The sequence below is a fragment of the Rhyacophila brunnea genome, unplaced genomic scaffold (genome assembly GCF_057557595.1).
Source record: "Rhyacophila brunnea isolate RB1 unplaced genomic scaffold, BYU_Rbru_1.0 scaffold_14, whole genome shotgun sequence".
Taxonomy (NCBI): Eukaryota; Metazoa; Arthropoda; class Insecta; order Trichoptera; family Rhyacophilidae; genus Rhyacophila; species Rhyacophila brunnea.
The window spans coordinates 34,633,264-34,654,829 of record NW_028232796.1 but is presented as its reverse complement, the minus strand read 5'-3'; the positions used below and the strand labels follow the sequence as shown (position 1 = coordinate 34,654,829).

The 21,566-nt window shown below is 32.5% G+C and overlaps 1 protein-coding gene across 1 annotated transcript; it reads left to right on the top strand.

The window, feature by feature from the left end:
• The first annotated feature begins 419 nt into the window (after nt 1–419).
• Nucleotides 420–15,091, top strand: LOC147075896 (cytochrome P450 9e2-like). The gene is made up of 9 exons (XM_085942387.1): nt 420–493; nt 1,995–2,158; nt 3,282–3,425; nt 3,649–3,854; nt 8,958–9,189; nt 10,663–10,884; nt 11,721–11,818; nt 12,523–12,691; nt 14,907–15,091. Exons 1-9 carry the CDS (start codon nt 420–422, stop codon nt 15,089–15,091), a joined length of 1,494 nt encoding a protein of 497 aa, XP_085798513.1.
• The last annotated feature ends 6,475 nt before the right edge of the window (nt 15,092–21,566 follow it).

Genomic DNA, 21,566 nt, shown 5'->3' with positions numbered 1-21,566 from the left:
TCAATTGCCTACTGTTTTATAGTAAATTCGACCAATACAATTTATTTCGTTTTCTCAAACACGAAGATAATTTCACAAAAATAAAATTTTAATTTAAGATAGACTCAATGAAAGCCATTGCATCATAATTAGTAGCTATAAACTTTAATATACGGCCATATATTTCCGATAAAACATTTCACTGTGAATAGTGTTACGGCGAACTGCATACGTACAAGTTTCCGGACACATAACAGTTATACACCCATTTAAAAAAAAATCATTTATTTACTTCATTGCAGGATATGGGTCCAATATATTATTATCTATTGGCCTTTGTGGTGTTGTTTATGGCGCTGTTCTTGTACGGGACATACTTAAATGGACATTTCAGACGGAATGGAGTCAAAAGCTTGCCGGCATTGCCGTTTGTTGGCAATATGTTGTCGACAATATTGCAGAAGAAGGATGCCTATGAATTAATGAAAGACTCATATGAGAAAATCACTGATAAGTAATTGTTTCTAATTTTTAATTTCATCTTAATAAACCATTTTTTTTATTCAAATAAAAATTCACAAGATTTGAGAGTGTAATGTTCTTTATTCTTATATGTACTTTGAAAACTCCTCAGAAAAATTCATACCCATTAGACAAAATTAACTGAATTATTCGCTGAAAAAATATTATGATGTTTTTTATTTTTTTTAATTATTTGCAAGTGCAAGTATCTCAAGACTCAAATTTAGAGATATATTGACGTGTGATAGTAGTCTAGATAAGTACACATTGTTGGTACATTGATTTAAACCACAAAATGCTGATTGTCAATATTAACACAATTTGAGAAGTACTTCAGTTGTATGAATACTAGTTTATTTCATCGTAATTAGAAAAGACGCAGCTGGCTCATTTGGTTGGGATCCAAAGTATGCGGGTTTGAGTCCCGCCCTGATTTTTTCGATTTTTTTTGGGTAGAGGTTTGTATTAACAGATTTTAGTTTTTACGAGAAATTGATGTTAGCCATTTGCTCAACCTATTAGGTACACACTCTGACTTATACACAAATTGAAAATAATATGTGTATTTGCCAGACCCAGGATTCGTACTTGGGATCCACGATGTTATAGGCCGATGCTTAAACCGCATGGGGCATCGTGGGCGTGAGTTTTTAGATTAGGGATGTTTAAATTATGTATATTTAATATTAAATACGTAGGTACAGTGGTATTGCATTTTTTATAATTAGTTAGGTAATAAACCTTACGCTTAAAGTTTTATTCAATGAATAATACACAAACTTATTAGAAGCTTATTCGCTTCTTCTTGTGAAGAGAGGCTGTATGTTTAGAGTCAAAACTTTCTTGTCAAAATGAAAAGCAAACATAATGTTATTATGTAGGTACAAATTATTCTAAAATATATTTTATTGTATTTTATTTCAATTACTAATATAACATTATTGTCTTTCCACCAAGAAATTGACGGTTAACATCGTTAAAGTGATAGTCAACATTTTTGTTTATTAGATCACGGCAAGTGGCTGCACCTAGGGATTGCAATACCGATAATTCAAAACCAGTATCCCAGTATTTTTCGTTCAAAATACCGGTTTCAAAAATCAAACCATGCCGATGTATTCGGTTTTGAAAGTGGAAACAAAATGAATCAATTATTAACATAAAAGGTTTGTATTTTTTGTCGGGTTACGCGATGTTTTGTTTACTTCCACAGCACTTCTTCGTCCTTGGTGACCAGCAATGACACACGCGATAACATATTAATATTTTAAATAGATTCCTACATATTATATTATATTTTATTGGTAGATACTTCTGTTTTATCTCTCAATTATTTTACGAATACCGGTTTTCAATAGGAAATACCGAAGTACCGGCATTGGTATTTTCATTAGGCATTGCAATTCCTAGCTGCACCATTTCTTTTTACCTTAATTCAGTTCTGTAACTGAACAAATAATAATAAATTTCTTACAATGTATTTTTTTCAATAGATACTTCGGAATGTACCAATTCACCAGTCGGATGTTAATGATTACCGACATAGACCTAATCAGGCAAGTCACAATAAAGGATTTCGACCACTTCACCGATAAAGTTGGAGCCATCGAAGAGAAAATTGATCCACTTTTCGGAAGTAATTTGCTGTCATTGAAGGGTATGAAAATATACTTTGAAATTTAAAAAAAAATGGTGATAATTTAAGTGGACTGCAATTTGTGGTAGGTTGTTCGGGTGGGTAGGGTAGACTTGGAAACTCCGGGCACTAACCGTAAGATGATGGTGAGGAGGAGGTTTCACACTATTAGTTCCGAAATCATGTGGGCACTCTGTGGTGTTGGATCGCACGATCTGTATAGGTGCGCGCGGTCACTTTATAGTTGTTATAGTTGGGTTATAGTTGTTGGTTTTATTGTCAGATCGGCACTTAATTAAACATGCCCAAAATATAAATAGATGGCAGTAGCGAATGGTGGATGTAGGCTGTTATCATCTGACATAAATAGTACAGAATAAGCTTTGCCAGTCATACGTATTTGTTTTTATTGAACTAAGTTTATAATTTACCGATGGTGTTAGATAGTTTTTCAAAATTCAGTAAAACACTGTGAAACCAAGCCATAATAGATAATAGTCAAAAATAATCACCTATCTATAAAATGTATAAAATTATGCCATTAAACCATGCATAATTTTTTATATATTATGGATACAATAATATTTTTATCGACTATGCTTTACGCAAGGCTTAATGAATTTAAAAAATTATCCAACAACATGTTTTATAAATTATGTATTTTTAATTCAACGAAAACAAATACCTAAGTATGAATGAAAAAGTGTGCACTTTTTTGTCGAATCGCCCATAATATACCAAAATTATTATAGTTTGGTTTAGGCAAAGTTTAATTGAATTTTAAAAACTAACCATTACCATCAATAATAGTGTAAATTGTAGTCTTAGTTCAATAAAAACAAATACGAATGACTGACAAAATTTAATGTGCATTATTAATGTTAGATCTTAACAGCCTACCTCCACCCGTCGCCACTGATTAGAAGGGCATGATTTCAAATTATTTGAAAGGGGTGTTACAAAAAGTTGGTCAAACACAAGTTTTCCAATTACTATATTTTATCTCTCCTTTTTAATGCTAGTATAAGCGACAATGACCAAGAGAAATGGAAAAGTCTTTTATTTGCTCTATACTACATTATTAGGATGTGGAAGGAAGAATAACTACTATCACAAATAATTAATTATTTTTAATAATTTCTAGGACAGAAATGGCGAGACATGCGAGCTACTCTAAGTCCAGCTTTCACCAGCTGCAAAGTGAAGAATATGTTTCAATTGGTGGCTGATTGTGGAGAACATATTGCGGAGTTTTACGAAAAGCAAATGGAGAAACCGGAGAACAAAAGTAAATCCGATTTTTTCCATTATCTCATACTAAGATTTTTTCACTTCTTTCCCGTAGCGGCAGCTTACGTGACGTCACGTGATAGTACGCGACGTGCATCATAATACTATTATATTTAGCGCTTTAGTTTGTGTTTCACTTCACTGTACTACAGCTGTCATTGGGATAAGGCCTGTTATAGTGATAAAAAGAATATACATATTTCGTATTATTAATTCCTCAGTTCTCGGTTACATCCCTGTCGATATGAAGGATGCCTTTTCAAGATATACCAATGACGTTATTGCATCTACCGCTTTTGGAATCAGGATTGACTCACATACAGACAGAGAAAACTACTTCTACAGAATGGCCAAAGAGTCAGCGAATTTTACTGGGACGAAAATGTTAAAAATTTTACTGTTCTTCTTGTCACCAGGACTAACAAAGGTAAGACATTCTTTCATTGTGGTCAAACAATAATGAAGTCGATATCTCAACCGGCTGAAACCAACATAATCGAATAAATTTTGTTAAATTATTGTTTTTTCATTTGATGTAAAGAATGTTAGATTATTATTATTAAATAATTACAAGATAAAAAGAACTTTTTATACACCACGTTTTTGAATTTTCTGTTGAATCATATAAACTTGACAATTCCATGTATTAATAATTTTGGACAAATAAGGCAATTGTCAACAAATTATTTTTTTGCTATTTCGCAACAAACAAACAAATATGGAATACTGAAATGTCATTTCGATTTCCATAGTAACGCACGTATATATTAATAATTTAGTTGCTAGGACCACCCCCTTATCGACCAATACTAGTGGATTGGATTACGGATTTACATTATGGATTACATATGACTATATTCTAAAACATTAGAGCGAGAGGTTTAAAAGAATACTATTTTATGTAATAAAAATACTTTATGCAGTCATCAAATATTTAAAATAAATATAATAAGGCTTCAAAATTATATAAATATATTATCTACAACGTTTAAGGAATGTCCAGGATCATGCTTTGAAAATAGAATAAAAGCTCCATTTTGACCTACGCTGAGCATGTCCCCCCTTAAAGATGGCTAAAAGTATTAAAAGAATGCATTGGCATCGTGTTCTGACATATTATAAAAGTTTCAAATGTCTATCTAGTCGGGAAGTTAGTTAAAAATCGATTGCAAGATTTGGACAAACAAGACAAAATTTGTACTGGACAAACAAGAATACGAGCTAATAAAAACGTGGTAAAAATGTTAATTAAACATGCCCAAAATATACAAAATATATGGAATTGGCGAAGAGTGGAGGTCGGTTGTTAAGATCCGACATAAATAGTCCACAATAAATTTTGTCAGTCATACGTAGGGAATCCAATCCCGAGCCAAAATTCTGATCCCGGGATTTCGGGATTACAATTTGACAATCCCGGGATCCCGGGACTGGTCCCGGGATTGGCATTTTTTCCATTGTTAATATAAATTTTTTATATTTACAAATAACATTGATAAAATCGGTCAAAAATAAATCTAGTATAATTTATACCCATTAACATGTATTGTTAATATTGTATACGGTCAATCTTGGAAATACACAAGTTTAATGGAGTAAATAATATTGTAATATAAATAATAATGTGAATTTAATAGGAGATTGCTGTTTCTGATAGTAAAGACTTAATGAATGGATTAGCGAGATTTAAAATAGTAAAGCAAATAATCATGGGGTACTTATGGCCTTTCCGCTTCATAAATCTAATTAGTCAGCCAAATATGAAACTGCCCTAAAACGTATGATATTATCGTGGAATTACTTTGATAAAAGTGGGAAGCATTGTTTTTTTCCAATCTTTCCATTTTTAATAATTTATGCGAAAAAAATAAAATGAATCGGCAACCTACACATGGGTATAAATCAAACTTCATTCAAACTCAGTTTATTTCTAATGTAGTTATTTTTTATTAAATGTATTTTTTCTGTTATATTTTCGCTTTTATTTTATTTTCCATAAAAATTGATAAAAAAATCAATCCCGAAATCCCGGCATTATTTTTATCAATCCCGGGATTCATAGGTATCGAAAATAGCACGGGATCTCGGGATTGGAATCCCTAGTCATACGTATTTGTTTTTATTAAACTAAGACTACGATTTACAGATGGTATTGGTTAGTTTTTTAAAAATCAATTAAACGTCTTTGCCTAAACCAAACCATAATAATTTTGGTATAATTATTATGGGCGATTCGACAACATAGTGCACACTTTTTCATTCATACTTATTCATAGTTTTTTAAAATTCATTAAGCCTTGCATAAATCAAACCAGAGTCGATAAGAAATATTATTGTATCTATAACATATTAAAAATTATGCATGGTTTAATGACATAATTTTATATATTTTATAGATAGACGATTATATTTTGACTATTACCTATTATGGCTTGGTTTCACACTATTTAACTGAATTTTAATAATAACAAGATAAAAAGAACTTTTTATATACTACGTTTTTAAATTTTCTGTTGAATCATATAAACTTGAGAATTCTATGTATTAATAATTTAGGACAAATAAGGCAATTGTCAACAAATCATTTTTTTGCTATTTTGTAACAAACAAACAAATAATATAGAATACTGAAATGTCATTTTGATTTTTATAGTGACGCACGTATATATTAATAATTTAGTTGCTAGGACCACCAACCAATAATAGTGGATTGGATTACGGATTTCTTAAAAGAATGCATTGGCATCGTGTTCTGATATATTCTAAAAGTTTCAAATGTGTAGCTAGTCGGGAAGTTAGTTAAAAATTGATTGCAAGATTTGTACTGGATAAACAACCACTGGACAAACAAGAATACGAGCTAAGAAAAACGTGGAAAAAAACGTGGTAAAAATACATCATTTAAAAAAACCTCAGAAAACATACCAATTAGAAAAAGTCCTAGAAAAATGTAGAATTAATTGGACTTGAATTTCACGTCTTAAATAATCTGTGTGAGTACTTTTGTCCTTTGGGTTATCAGCTAGACACTCATGCAAATCAATCTAATATTCGTGTCTTTAGGAGTATTTCAAACTTTGATCAATTTCGTAATTAAATTGTGGCAATGACAATTAAAATTGTGATGAAAACTGTTTATGAATAGTTGTATACAACTTTCAAAATATTTTATATAAATTACTATTTTTTGTATTCCTCCTCGGGTGTGAAACATACCTATTAATTGTGGACGTCATGTAGGTACTGTGGCCAAATTTTAGGTGATATGTGGTCTTGTGGAATTGTTTGCAAATTTATAAGGATGCGGACTGTTCAAACTACATTTAATTGAAAAGCAAGATTTGCAGGTGAGAAAATATGTCGAACAAACAATTTCGTATAGCGGCAATAATTGTTTACAAACGATTGTATATTTTTTTTGTCTGTATATTATGTAGGTATATTGGGATTTATTTGGCTTCATAAGAATTGCTTGCTAAAAAGACTCAATTGAGACTTCGTAGCTTAATAAAAAAGAAAAAAAAATAAGAATATACTTACAAATAATTTAATATAATATTTGCGTTACTCGGGGATTGAGAATAATTTTGCAGCTAGTGGAGAGTCTTAATGTTTGTAATTTTAGTCATAAAATCTTCACGCATGCATCGATGAGCATGAATCAGAAATAATTAGGTGTGTATTTTATATCTATAAACAAGAAGTGATAAGGTGTCTTGAATGAATATTTAGGGGGCATATACTTTAGATACCTATGCCACCGGATCTATAGAAATGAAGTAGATGTATTAGCTTTGAGAATAATCTTTGAGGCTGTTCAGGAAAGTGGCATTTGGAGGTCAAGGTATAATGAGGAGCTGTACGAACTTGCGTGGCATATGAAAATTCAGACATTAAGTGTATAGAATGCCGGAAAATATACAGGCAACGCAACCCCCGATGGTAAAAGAATACATGGACGACCGAAATTGAGATGGCTGGACTGCGCTACGGGAGATTTAAAAATGCTCGGTTAAAGCAACTAGAGTGTCGGCGCTGGATCTCCCAGGATAGAGGAGGTTTTTTGTAGGACACCTAGGGTTGTATTGCCATAAATGATGAGACTTTGAATTTTACGGTTTATTAAAAAAAATGATTCAGAATAATCTATCGGGGGATACTTTGAAGATGCTGAGGTAGCCCCGATATTATTGATAATGTTCTAGAAGGTTGCGTTGATTGTGTAATGCGTGACATGATTTATTCGGGACACAGAATACACAGTTGATATTATTGGTTTTGTATTATGGATAACAACTTTGGATATACACGGTACTGATACAGAACTATTACATTTGTTTTTAAGTTGAAGTTTAAAGGTTTACATTGGGATTTAGATTTGAGGTAATCCAGATAATATACAAACTCGTCCACTGTTTCTAAGTTTTGGAGTATTAAAGGATACATAATCTTGATATCAATAGCGTTATGCAGAACTGCACGCATTAATGCAGTGGTTTCCAAACTTTACGTTACTACGCCTCCCTTTTAAAACAATCTAATCTTGGCGCCTCCCCCCCTTTTCATTTCATTAAATACATTTTTACACAAAGTGCTTTCTTCTACTAAACGGGCTCGATATAATATGGATTTCATTGCATCTAATGCAGAAAATTCCGTTTCGCATAAATATTATGATGTTACGAAATGGTAGCAGTTCCTACTTGCATTGCTTATCTTGACAAAGTGTTATATTATTATTCTTCAGTTCGATACAACGAAAATTTAACAAAAGTTTTTGTTTCCATATAGTCATTTTTATTAGTCTGGAAATACACTACAAATAATTATAAAATAAAATTCTACGTGTGAATTATCATCAATCGCACACACTACACAATCACATCAAGTTGTATCACACATACGCATTAGTATATTATACAATGTTAATATTCTGTGACCGAAACAGCTCCGCAGGCGACTTTTTTACTAATATAACGAACTTGTGGTGTGTGTTTATCTCACTTGTCGATCACTCAACAGGTCGATACGCAACACCGCCCCCCTAGGCTGGGGCCCTGTCAGCCCCCCTCTTGTGGGGGCCATGCACAATAGTATAGAAATGAGGTATAATAAAATTAGTCTCCATATCTTCATACAGGTTTGCAGACAACCTAACTTTTATAGGACTGTTTTTATGTTGTTTATAACTAGCTGCCATTTTATAAACTATGCACTTGCAAACTGCAAACCTGTGGCTTCATTATTGTGTTAAACTTTTCACGCCTCCCTTTCCAACAGTCCGCGCCTCCCCAGGAAGGCTCGCCCCCCAGTTTGGAAATCGCTGCATTAATGTGACTGTATCGTTGAAGACCGAAAATGCAACTAACTTTGTTGCCTGTCATTTCCTATTCGTATTATTATCTATGCTATATAAATGAGCATAGATAATAATGCTTCTGTTGTAGGGTTGAGAAAAACTCTACAAATCAGACAAACTCGGTACCTATTCAAAATGAAAGATCAAACATTTTTCCGTTTAATTTTGCAGTTTTTTGGTTTCAAAATGTTTGATGATGAACTATCAAACTTCATGCGAACATTGGTAAGCGACGGAATAAAGTCGAGAGAAGATGGGACGTTTTACCGAGCAGATATGATTCAACTCCTCATGGAAGCAAAGCGAGGATCTCTGAAGCATGAACACCAAGACAACGACGTAAAAGAAGCTGGATTTTCTATTGTCGAAGAATCTGCAGTTGGTAAATCATCACACAAAAGACGTAAGTACGCTTTATACACGCAAAATAGTAACTTTTATATTATCCCACTGGCCTACAAAGCGCCTGAATCAGATATCTAATTAGATATATCGCTCCAGTACAAAGCGCCTGAAATGATCATTCAGAATATTTGGTTGGATACTAACTGGGTAGTCTGCACATAGACTTTTTCTGACTTAGGTTGTACCATGGGAGAGCAAATCTGTGGGCACCATGTAAGCAGCTAGCAAGCGGTTCTGAAATAACTTTTTCGAATGAAATTATTTTGTAGATCACAATAAACGAGATATTACTACCATAATAATAAATTTACTTGCAAATAAGAATTGCTTATTCACCACCACGGCATTCCAGCTGGTAAAAAGATTTATGAAGTTCATGTCAAAATAATATATAGAATTATGAACCGTTTTTAGGATTTATTTTTTCTACTAACCAATGGCAACCTTTTTTCGTTGATTCATTGAAGAATTACTCATTTTACGAGTTTCTCATTTTTTGCCTTATTTATTTATACAAACTTTTTTCATCAAAATATCTTTTGTCATTTTAAACAGTCTTAGAAATAAAACAATAAAATAACATGCATTTTTCTGTGCAACTTAAACTGTTTGATATTAGAACTGTATTTCTAAGTTGGCGTTTTTTAATTTATTAAATTTAATCATTCAATGTGTAACACAAATAGTAGGAATTTGGCTATATTTTACATTCTCCAACATTTCGATTTGATTTTCAGTATCATGTTATCATTTTATTGCTTTACCAAAATATATTAGTAGAATGCATCTGGACCAAAGATGCTGACTTCATCAGCTATTTAGATTAATAAATACTGTTTTTATTCAACGAATATTTCACAAGACCTGAGAATGGAACATTCTATATTGAACATACACGATTTGAAAACACCTCAGAAGAACATATAACTACTTGTGCTCTACCAACTAAGTTATGTGCGTCAAAATTAACTAATAGTTTAAAAAAAATAATAAGTACCTAGCTAATAAAATGACACCCACGGTGGCCGCGCGGCATAAACGTTGGACTATCACGCTGTGGGTCTCAGGTTCTAATCCTGGGTCTGGCAAGTGCACATATTGTTTTTCAGTTTGTGTGTGAGTCAGGGTATGGACCTAATAGGTTGAGCAAGTGGCTGACATCCATTTCTCGTAAAAAACAAAATCTGTTAATACAAAACCTCTACTCTGTGGAGGCCCATATGATCCTATTAGGATCGGACATGGTCAAAAAAAAAAGCTAATAAAATTACCATTAGTAAAATAGTCTGCTAACAATACTTTAATTAAGCCACGAAGCCAATGCTGTGATCTGTAACCAAAATGTACATATTACATTATAATTAATTTATTTTAAATGTATTTTTTACAATGTACCTATGTAGAGAGACATAACATGTTTCTATTAGTAACACATATGGTAATTTAACCTTTGTAAATTTATTATTTTCAGAATGGACAGATGACGAAATAACGGCACAAGCTGTTTTATTCCTAATGGCTGGCTTTGAAACAACTTCAACTCTTCTCTGCTTTATGGTTCACGAGCTGGCGGTTCATCCAGACATCCAAGATAGACTCCACGTAGAGGTTAATGAAGTAGCTTTAAAAAATGGAGGGAAACTAAACTATTTAGATCTACAGAATATGACGTATATGGACATGGTTGTTTCAGGTTAGTTAGATAGCTATTATCGTTACCAATAATTCCAAATTTAAGTGTATACTGGGAATATCTTACTTAATCTTTCAACGACCATAGTATGCCCACCATTCAAATAATAAACTGCAGAGTAATTAGCACGCATGCAAAGATATAAAGTAAATTGTGATACACATAAATAAACAGTGGTTGTGTGAATCTTGTGAGCTTAATAGTGAAGGACTTTATCTATTAAAACCAAAAGGTTAGTGCCCTAAATCTTTGAGATCACCATACTCATCCAAAGAAAATACAGGCCACTAAATTATCATAATAAATCCAATGCCATAGAATTAGTTTTAAGTTCAATTGCCTGATAATGTTTTAATGACTTTTATAATTATTTTTACACCGTTTTTCTTAGCTCGTATTCTTATTTGTCCGGTACAAATCTTGCAATCGATTTTTAACTAACTTCTCAACTAGCTAGACATTTGAAACTTTTAGAATATATCAAAACACGACGCCAACGCATTTTTTAATACTTTTAGCCATATTTAAATAGAATTGATTTCATTTTCAGTTAATTATGTTTTGTATGAAAAGTTATTTCGGAAGAAATCCGTAAAAAGTAAAACTATTATTGGTTGCTAAGTGGGTCCTAGCAACTAAATTATTAATATTAATATATACGTGCGTTACTATGGAAATCGATATGACATTTCAGTATTATTTCTATCAAGTTCAATTTTTTTTGATCGTTTAAGCTAGTCAAGTCAAGTTTGTATGATTCAACAGAAAATTTAAAAACGTTGTATATAAAAAGTTCTTTTTATCTTGTAATTGTTAATAGAATTTTAATGTTTTAGAGACATTGAGGTATTGGCCACCTGTGATTACATTAGACAGAAAATGTGCTAAGCCCTACATGATGCCGCCTGCAACAAATGGTGGCAAGGAATACCAGGTAAATATTTGTAATTTGTTTGAGTTATATAATAACTGTATGGCGGTAAACAACTCATTACCTGTGTCAGTAGATTGATCGGCGGTATTGAATACTGTATCACAATGACAAATTATTTTAATATCCAATATGAGACTGCAATAATAAATTCCCAGCTACTCGGATTTTCGTTGACGCAAATGTCATTTTAGTCGCTGATTTGACAATATAATTATTTACTAAGTTATAATGAAAAAAATATTATTTTGACTGTATAAATAGTTAATAATATTTCATCGAAAATGTCACTCGAAAATACGTTCCCGGCCTGTTAGAATCTCATTCTGCGTATAGTCCTGCACAACATCTAATTGCAACGAGATGCGGATTTCGGACCCGTATCATAAGTATTGTAACAAAACTACTGTAATATACTATTGGGCTGACCATTACGCTGCAAATAAAACTCACTCCTGCATCCATCTTCGACTTCTTCATCATCATCTTCAACACCATGACCTACTACACGTCAACGACTCCCCCAGTGGTAATACACATCGAGTCCCCACAAATGTTATTATCCCAAAATACTGAAGAAGAAAAATCGGAACATAACTTGTTGATTCTTTCAAAGATAAGAACTAACCTGGTATTAGTGTTACCTTTTGGAATCGCAATAAATATAATCAGCCAATCTAGTTATCTAATTGTATTTTATTTTCTAGGTCAATGTAGGCGAAGGAATTTTTATTCCTGTGATGGCTGTGCACCGCGATGCTAAATTTTTCCCTTATCCTGACAAGTTCGACCCTGAACGATTTTCTGAAGAAAACAAAGGGTATATTCAACCGTTCACATATATGCCGTTTGGGGTTGGACCTAGAAATTGCATCGGTGAGATTACTAATATTTATTTATCTAAAATTTTGTTTTTTAATATTTCACGATATTTATTCCAGTGATAGTCAAATTATTCTGATCTCTATAATTACAATACGTTAAGTGGAAATATCAGTGAAATAGATTACAAGGTTTCGAGATAAGCATTTTTTTTACATAGCAAACGTACAATGAATGTAACAAAAATACGTATACGAATATTTTGAAAGATTGATATATTCTTGTGAAGAAAAGGTAAATATGTATTCCAGGGATGGCGAACCTTTTTACGTACGCGTGCCAAAATTTCACAAACAATATTATTCGACTGTCTGACATGATAAGCTGTTTTTTTATGGCGAAAAATAAGTTTTTTTTAAGTTTTAAGAATTCTATTAAAAAGGTTAAATTGAGATATTGATATTCTATCTTTCACCGCATTTATAGCCGAAGGAAAATATTCTTTGAATATTTTTCCTTGTTTTAAATTACTCAAAAAGATCGTGGAAGCATTTAAATAACTCTTCTTTCATATTATATTCTCCATCTCTGAGCGGTTTTCTATTTTAAGAGATTATATTTGAGGTAAAATAACAAGCAGTTATTATATTTGAATGGCTGCCGATAATTAATATCATAAGGTTTGTTGATGTTGTTGAAACCGAAGAAAAAACGCATGGCTATATCGTCATTATTTTTTTAAAATATTATATATAAGTAAGTACTTACCTACTTATGTATATGTTTATTTGTAGAACTTTTTTTATAAAAAAACATTTTTTAAATATATATATATAAGTTTGTCTTCAAAATGAAACATTCGCGCGCCATGCAAAATCATCTCGCGTGCCATTGGTTTGCCATCCCTGATGTATTCGATATTTTGATTGATTATCAAATATTTAAAGTCATGTTAAACAAAATATCAAAACTTCTTGTCAAAATATTGTAAAAAAATAAATCTGAAATAATCCATATTATTTACTACTCACATTGATAGTTTTTTTAATCGTGTCAACTGTACATTTTTGGTAGAAAGGCATTTCATTAATTTAAAGGTTTAAAAAAAATATCTACAAAAGGGCGTTCATCATAGATGATTGCAAACAGAGTTACGATTTTAAAATTTGCGCATAAGTGATAACAATACAGAAAGCCAATAAGAATTAACGTACCTACCACTAATTTAACGTACCAAAATTAAAATGATTATAATAAAAAAATAAAACATAACAGAAATACAAACAAAAACTTGAATAAAATAATGAAAAAAAAAACAACAATTTGGTGTTTTTTTATAAACTTTTTCTAGGACTGTCAAAAGGAATTATGTGACAAATTATAATTGTAAATACATAATTAAATTAACACTATATACTCAAAAACAATTTAATTTTACCATAAATGAAAGAAAAAAACTCCAATACTAAGAAAGAAGTTGTAAAGAAACGAATTTGTTCTCATTAACATGAAATTTTTTCGGTCTTTTTGCTCTCCTGAATAGTAGCGATTTGTCAATAACGCCCTTTTGGCTTGGAAAAGTCCATATTATGTAGTACTTATTTCAGTGGCGAAGGGTGGAGAATGTTTAGATAGTGTTTATTTATTTTTGAAATTCAATTAAACCCTGCCTAATCCAAGCCATAGTAGATAATAGTAAAAAAATGTTGGTTTATCTAAAAAACAACTAAAGTTATGTCATTAAACCATACATAATTTTAGATATTCTATAGATAGAAGAATATTTTTTATCGATTATGGTGTAGTATAGGTAGGGCCAATGAATTTAGAATAGAAACTAACTAACACCATCATTCAACAAAAACAAAAATATTGAATTTTAAAAAATAACCAGCAGCATCAGATCTGCAAATTGTATTCTTTATCAATGAAAGCAAATAAGTATTACCGACAAAGTTTAGTGTGCACAATTTATGTCGAATCTGAACAGCATACCACCCCTGACCTCCGCCACTGACTTATTTAATATAGTTTCATGATAATTAGGACCGGCTTTGCCGCATTAAAGTGGACAATAAACATAATTAAATACATATTATGTCAAGATTATAAAAATCAATACATTGAGCTCGTTTTTAATAGCTAAATTAAATCGCTAATTAAAATAGGATCGCAATACATTCTCATTTGGTGGCTCTAAATTACAATAAACCTCAAAAAACAATTATTTAGTAGTGATTATTTTTTTTGATTGATTGTTTTGTTTAAGGTTCCCGATTTGCCCTGATGGAAGCAAAGGCTGCAATGTTCTATCTTCTCCATAAATTTGAGTTCACAGTTATATCGAAAACTCAAGTCCCGTTAAAGCTAGCCAAAAATACTTTTAATACAGTTGCAGAAAAAGGCTTTTGGATTGGACTTAAGCCGAGAGTTCACTCAGATAGTAAACAATAACACGTCTTATCTATATATTTATTTTTCGTATAATAAAATAAAATTTATACTATTTTATTTATGGCCTATTATGATTACATTATAAAACCAGCTTAATTTTCAATTATAAGGACTAAAATTGAGAGTTTATATTTATGACGTGTAATAAAATACGTACGTATTACTTAGAGCGCATGATTATTATAGGGTTCTAATTTTATTATTTGGCAAGTATTTTTAGAATACAAGGTAAGTATTTCATCAATAAATGGTAAGTATTATAAATAAAATATGGTACATAATATTATGTATTTAATCAGTTTCATATAACATTAAATTCTTAAGGGTCGGAGTGCTGTTTGAAGGTCGAAAATGAAGAATTTGCTGTAACTTTGCGATGCGAGTAAAATTTGTGGGAAAAACGTATAAATGTTATAATTAAACGTATAATTTAAAAATTTAATTGATTTTTCCCTTCTGTCAATAGTATTAATTTTGTATAATTTTAAAATTTGCATTTTTTGAACGAAAAAGAAATTAACTAGTTATTTAAATTAACTAGCAGTTTTTACATCTTGAAGCGCTTAAAACAAGTTGCGTTACAGTTTTAAAATCTTGTGAACTAATCGTAAAATTAAAACAATAATTTATTACATTTTACACAACGATTAGCCGTTATATTTTTACCCATCACACTCCGCACAGACCCCCTCCAGCACAGGAAATGTAGGAGATAGTCGATGCGGTAGGCGTGCGCCGGGCATAGAGAGGTTAAAAATGTCTTTTGGCTATGTTGGCACGCAGCCTTATGTAAAAAATCCACTATTGGCTTAATGGAAAGATAATATAAATATAAATATTATATTGGTACATAATATGGAGTCCAATTGAAGTACTTTTTTTTATTATTTAAAAAAATGAAATACATGGTCCCTTAATTTGTACATATTTTCTTCAATACTCTGGATATATCAATCTATCGGATTACCTATTTAGATTTCTACGTTTATAATCAACTTCTGGTACTACTAATCTAAGCGGAATTCACATGTTCTGTTAACCAACAGACAAAAACAATATTTTAACGCCCTCAATGCAGAGGTTCACCGGTGTAAAAATGTTTCGAAACCTCAGTGAATTGATGGATGTAGAATAGGCGCGACATTGTGTTTGTAATAAATTTGCATATATCCTGGAGTGTGATAGGGTAAAGTTAACAGTAAGTGGGTATTAACTGCATTTATGACAATTAGGTATATTACATTTGATGAGCTTTATCAATATTACTTTGTCATACTAATTGATAAAGTTAACCATGTGTAAATATGTGACGTAAAATACTTTTGATATGTAGTGAATACTTAGTGATTAATATATTTTATAAATTATTTCGAGTTGACGTCGAATTTCTTGAAAATATTGTGTAGAACTTCTAAATGCGAAAGCACATTACTTGTGGGGTAAAATGGAAAGCTTAGTGCAATGCTCGAAATACTCTTATTAAAAGGGTCCATGTGGCAAAGTATTGGCAGCCATTTTGAAATGCCAGTGGCTGTCATCACGCCAAGATATCCTGGGAAGAAGACTTTGCCTTAAGGTAGAAGGGCTTATAGCCCCGAGAATGTTTCCCTTATGACAGAGTAATTAATTTTCTCGAGGGTGTTGCCGCGCGCGATTTAATACAGGGCTGCCGACAAACAGTTTGATTATAAATTCAAGCTATTACCACATTTACATTAGATTCATAAGAATTCTCATTTTTAATACACTGTAATTATTTAGCAACGCCCCCAGGAACGGAATAAAATAAAAGGACTATTATTTTCCTTCCTTTTTATCACGATCTCATTACTGTGGATCGTCCGGATAATTATTTGGGTGTCTTGTCAGTCTTTTCAACATATTGATCCCACTTTTGTCGTCATTCTATGACACACAAATCTTTTGGAGACTGAAAAATCCAATGTTTGCTTTAATATTATGATGCAGCATAATAGCGCAGACGTCATAAAAGGACACTAAAAATCGTAAGAATTATGACCGTTAGGCCACGTGCACTCGATAATATCTCGATAATACTCGATAAACTTGTGGATAACTTGTAGGAGAAAACCGTTAGTTATACCTTTAGGTAGATATTTATCGCTAGACTCAATGTGCGTAGTGTCTGGGTATGAGGAATGTGCCCGGAAAAGTGTGTATATCGGGGTAAACGTAGAAGTCAGTGGCACCTGCTAGATTTTGTTAACACCGCTCTTCCTCACGCATTAAAAATTTATAGGTAATACATTAATGAACGTTTAAAAATAATTGTGTTCTGTATGCGCGCATAATAACATAGCCAATATGCGCATTTGACGTGGAAGCATAATGAATAAGTTCTGAGATCTCAAGGACAAACACCACCAAATTTCATACAAAAAATATACCAAGCCTTTGTTTGCATGTGTCAGTAGAAGAGTAGATAGTTTTGGATAAATTATTATAATATTATCTATGTATATATAAATCCTAAATTAAATGCTTAATGGCGAATAGCTTTGTTGTTTACCTATGAAATGTCTTTAGGTTATTTAAATAATTTAGTATTATATTATTAAGAAAGTAGGCTTTACATAATTATTGCCTAGTATGGTGTCTTTGCCACTGCTGTGTTTTATGGCGTGTAAGTTTGTTCGCTTTTATGTCATAAAACTATTGTTATGAATCAATGAATTAAGGGATACTTTACCAATTTACTAACCCAACGGTACACAAATTATGAAAAATAGACCTGCGCATCTATTCTATACACAAAACTGCTTTCGGCCGCTATGGCAGATAGCCAGGATGGGTTTGTATCGAAGTATTAGCACTTGTTGTGACAATTACAATAAGTTAGTTGTAATTATTACAATAAGTGCTATGTTTTAACAGCACTTTTTTTGGCTGTGGTAATTTTTAGTGCGAGATAGACAGTTTTGAGTGTTTAGACGGCTAACCATTGATATACTACTGGATGATCATATGCTTCTTAAAATGACGCCCGATTTTCAGCGACTCGGCCAGTGTTAAAACTTACTGTTTTAATATCAGCGGACTCGATATAAGCTCACTTAATATTTGTCTCTAAAACGACCTGGCAATAATTATGAGTAAGCCCGATCTAGCTTGCATCTTACTCTAACTAATAGTCAGCGCATGACGACTTGCTTCGTCTCTGTCTGTCTCAGACATGAATTTTTGGTAGCTTGCAAGCTTTGGGTTGCAGACACCCTTAGGGTCACTATTCCAAGAACGCAAATTTAGTTTTACAGCCAGGGCAATACGGGTGAAATTCGGGAATCCATGTTAACGGTCTTAACGCATTATACCTACAAGGAAATATTATAAGACGATATTCGTAATATCTTCTTTTGCGGTACATTTTTAAAATGACACTTGTATGGGAACTCCTCATCTAGTAGTATATCAATGCGGCTAACTTATTGTAAGTGTTACAATAAGTGTTAATACTTAGATACAAACCTACCCTAGATAGCTGCCGTAGTGGCCGAAAGCAGTCGTGTGTATGGAATAGATGTGCTGGAGGTTGCTGGGTTGATGGAATATTTCAGTTATGAAGAAGTTTCTGGTTTTTAATCAATTAAATTCGTTGTAATCACCCGAATTAAAACAGCATTTTTAATACCTTTTTTTTGATATCGAATTAAAATTCGTGAACTCTCGTTAAAAACAAATAAATCTATATTAAGTATATTCTTTTCGGAAATAATATATTTTCATACTTTTGCCAACAATTAATTAGATGCGATTAGTAAGGGTTGATCTTATTAATTAGAGATTCGCGGTTGCACCCCTGATGCGAAGCTGATTTAAATCCTCGAGTGAGTCGTCCTACTGAGGCTTTAGCAAAACAGGATAAATATATTTAGACTGCGGCGCTGGTATTTCGAGTATAGCTGATTCAACAATAATATCTCATTCATTTCATACAATAATAATGCCATCTAGCGAATTCAAAATAAATTAGCAGAATACGCAAGATGAATTCAAAACGCTCGTAGTAGAATCATAGTGATTCGTATTTGCATAGAAATATTGAAAAGCACAAATTTGCAGTGTTACCATGCGGAGAAATATTAATTGTCTAAGATTATTAATACACTAATTAATAGATAAGAGAGTAACAATAATTCAATTAAAAATAATTAAAAATTATTATTTATTTAATACTGAATATACCTGCGTAAAATATGTGATCATACCAACGCTCACGTATGTGTGTGAAACACGGACTCTTAGGCGTAAAACTCACTTAACGCAGCGAGTGGGGCGCTCGCGCAAAATTTCACAAGTGGCGCGTAAATCATCGAAAATACAACGTAATCAAATACGCCAGCGCACACTGGATTTGACGACGCATTGTGCCCGCCTGTCCTATAAGTCACCGTCGTGTGGCTTCTCAGCGGCACGAATTAACGAAAATACAACGTAGTCCATTCATTGAACACGGCAAGCAAAATCACGCTCCTGGAAGCGTCGTCGATAGACGGGCGAGAAGGCATTATTTAATAACAGTGAACCCATTGTTTAGTTTGCTGCGTATCCAATATTTCGCTGGTAGAATGATGTCATCGTGAATATTAATTACAAGCCCCGAGAAACAATATAATATTTTTATTGCTTTGTTATGAGAGACGCTGATAATAATAATTATTTTGTGCTTCTTGGGCCCCTTATTACATAGGTGAAGGATAATGCGCGGGTGGGAGGGGGCCTACTCAGTAGTGAGCGCACCGAGCGCTTTTTTGGTGGGCTCTATGCCTTAATGTTAGAGAAATCAAAAAATTACGAGGAGCGCAACGTGGCATGGAAAAGTAGATGTTGCGCATAACACGGAAAGATCAGAAAATAAACCAATGTATAAAGAAGTAGAGAGGAGTTCGCGATGCGATAGAATATTGAGCTGCACATATCTGGACAACTGCTGGAAAAATGGTGTTAATACAAACAACTTAAGGGGCACTAAACGTACACAAGAATGTCTTACAACCCACTGGATTGACGAACTCATTAAAAGTTTGGTGGAGTGGCAGCTAAAAATTAAGGACCGGTTAGAGTGGAAGAAGCTAGAGAGACCTCTATCCATCATCCAGACACCGGCTGATGATAATGATACTTGTAAGATGATATAAAATATAGCTTTGAAAAACCTTGCATAGTAATATCTCAGTATTGTATTGTTGTTTTTATTTAATAAAACGCATTTTTTTTGTAGTACTTATTCCACTTTTATATAATAGATTGGACCGGTTTCGTCCGCCTCAGAGGGACATTTTCAACCTCTGAGGCGGACGGTACCGATCCAATCTATTATATAAAAGTGGAATAAGTACTACAAAAAAAAATGCGTTTTATTGAATAAAAACAACAATACAATGCAGTTCCACCATGAATTTACAGTTAACAAAATAAAAGAAATCTCAGTATTGTGTTGTGACATTTAACAATAAAATTTAATGGTGTAAGAATAATATACGTATTAAGTACCTACCTCAAACAATAAAATAGTTCATTCGCGTCATTTTTAATAAACTGTAATATCATAATGTACATAATTTGAGTTGCCTAAAAAAGTCATAACTCACATATTCCAAAAATCGAGTTTCGAGATTATCGCAAAAACCACCAGTGCACTGTTTTTTGAAATTAGAAGAAAAATATTGAACTCTCTTGAATATTAATGAGTGAATGAGTCGATTTACATTATTTAAAAATATATATACATACATAATACTCTTAAGGCTGCAGATACACAGCACATTATGAAAAATAGAGCTCGCTGGTTGGTCAGAAAGGCCTTGATGATAGAACACACATTATTCATTGAAAAAACGTGAGTTATGACACCAACAGTCAAATTTGTCAACGATTTTCACATAGTTAAAAGTGACTTTTGATAGCCAACTATTTTTCTTTATATGCCTTTAGAATCACTTGGTATATTTAACTAAAAAATGACAAAATTGAGAAATGTGAGCTATGGCTCGAAGCGACTCATATACCTACGTATCTAATTGTATTTTTAAAAGGGCATCTACATGGATACGCCCCCCCCCATCTCCTGCACTACGGAGTCTTACGCAATGTACCTAGTTTAAACACTGTATTGTTTAATTTGAAAAATTCACGTTTTATTATTTATCTAAAAAAATATGTATTCATTTTGAGTCTCCGCCGACATGAACCACTGAGCGTAGCGATTGATCCCCCGCTCATCTGTCGATACTTTCGCTGTAAACAATGTAGAAGCTATTCAGTGGGATATGACTGGAAAAATGCAACCACCAGCCGGCGTAATGTCGCCGAGCCTTATCTTGCAAAACTGTTTAAACTATTGAACCTATGGTATCTTTTTTCGTTAATCCATTTATGTCACAAGAATGATTTTATTTATTTATTTAGAAAAGAGTATTATGGCATTAGAGCGATTGGCCAATGCGCCATAATACAT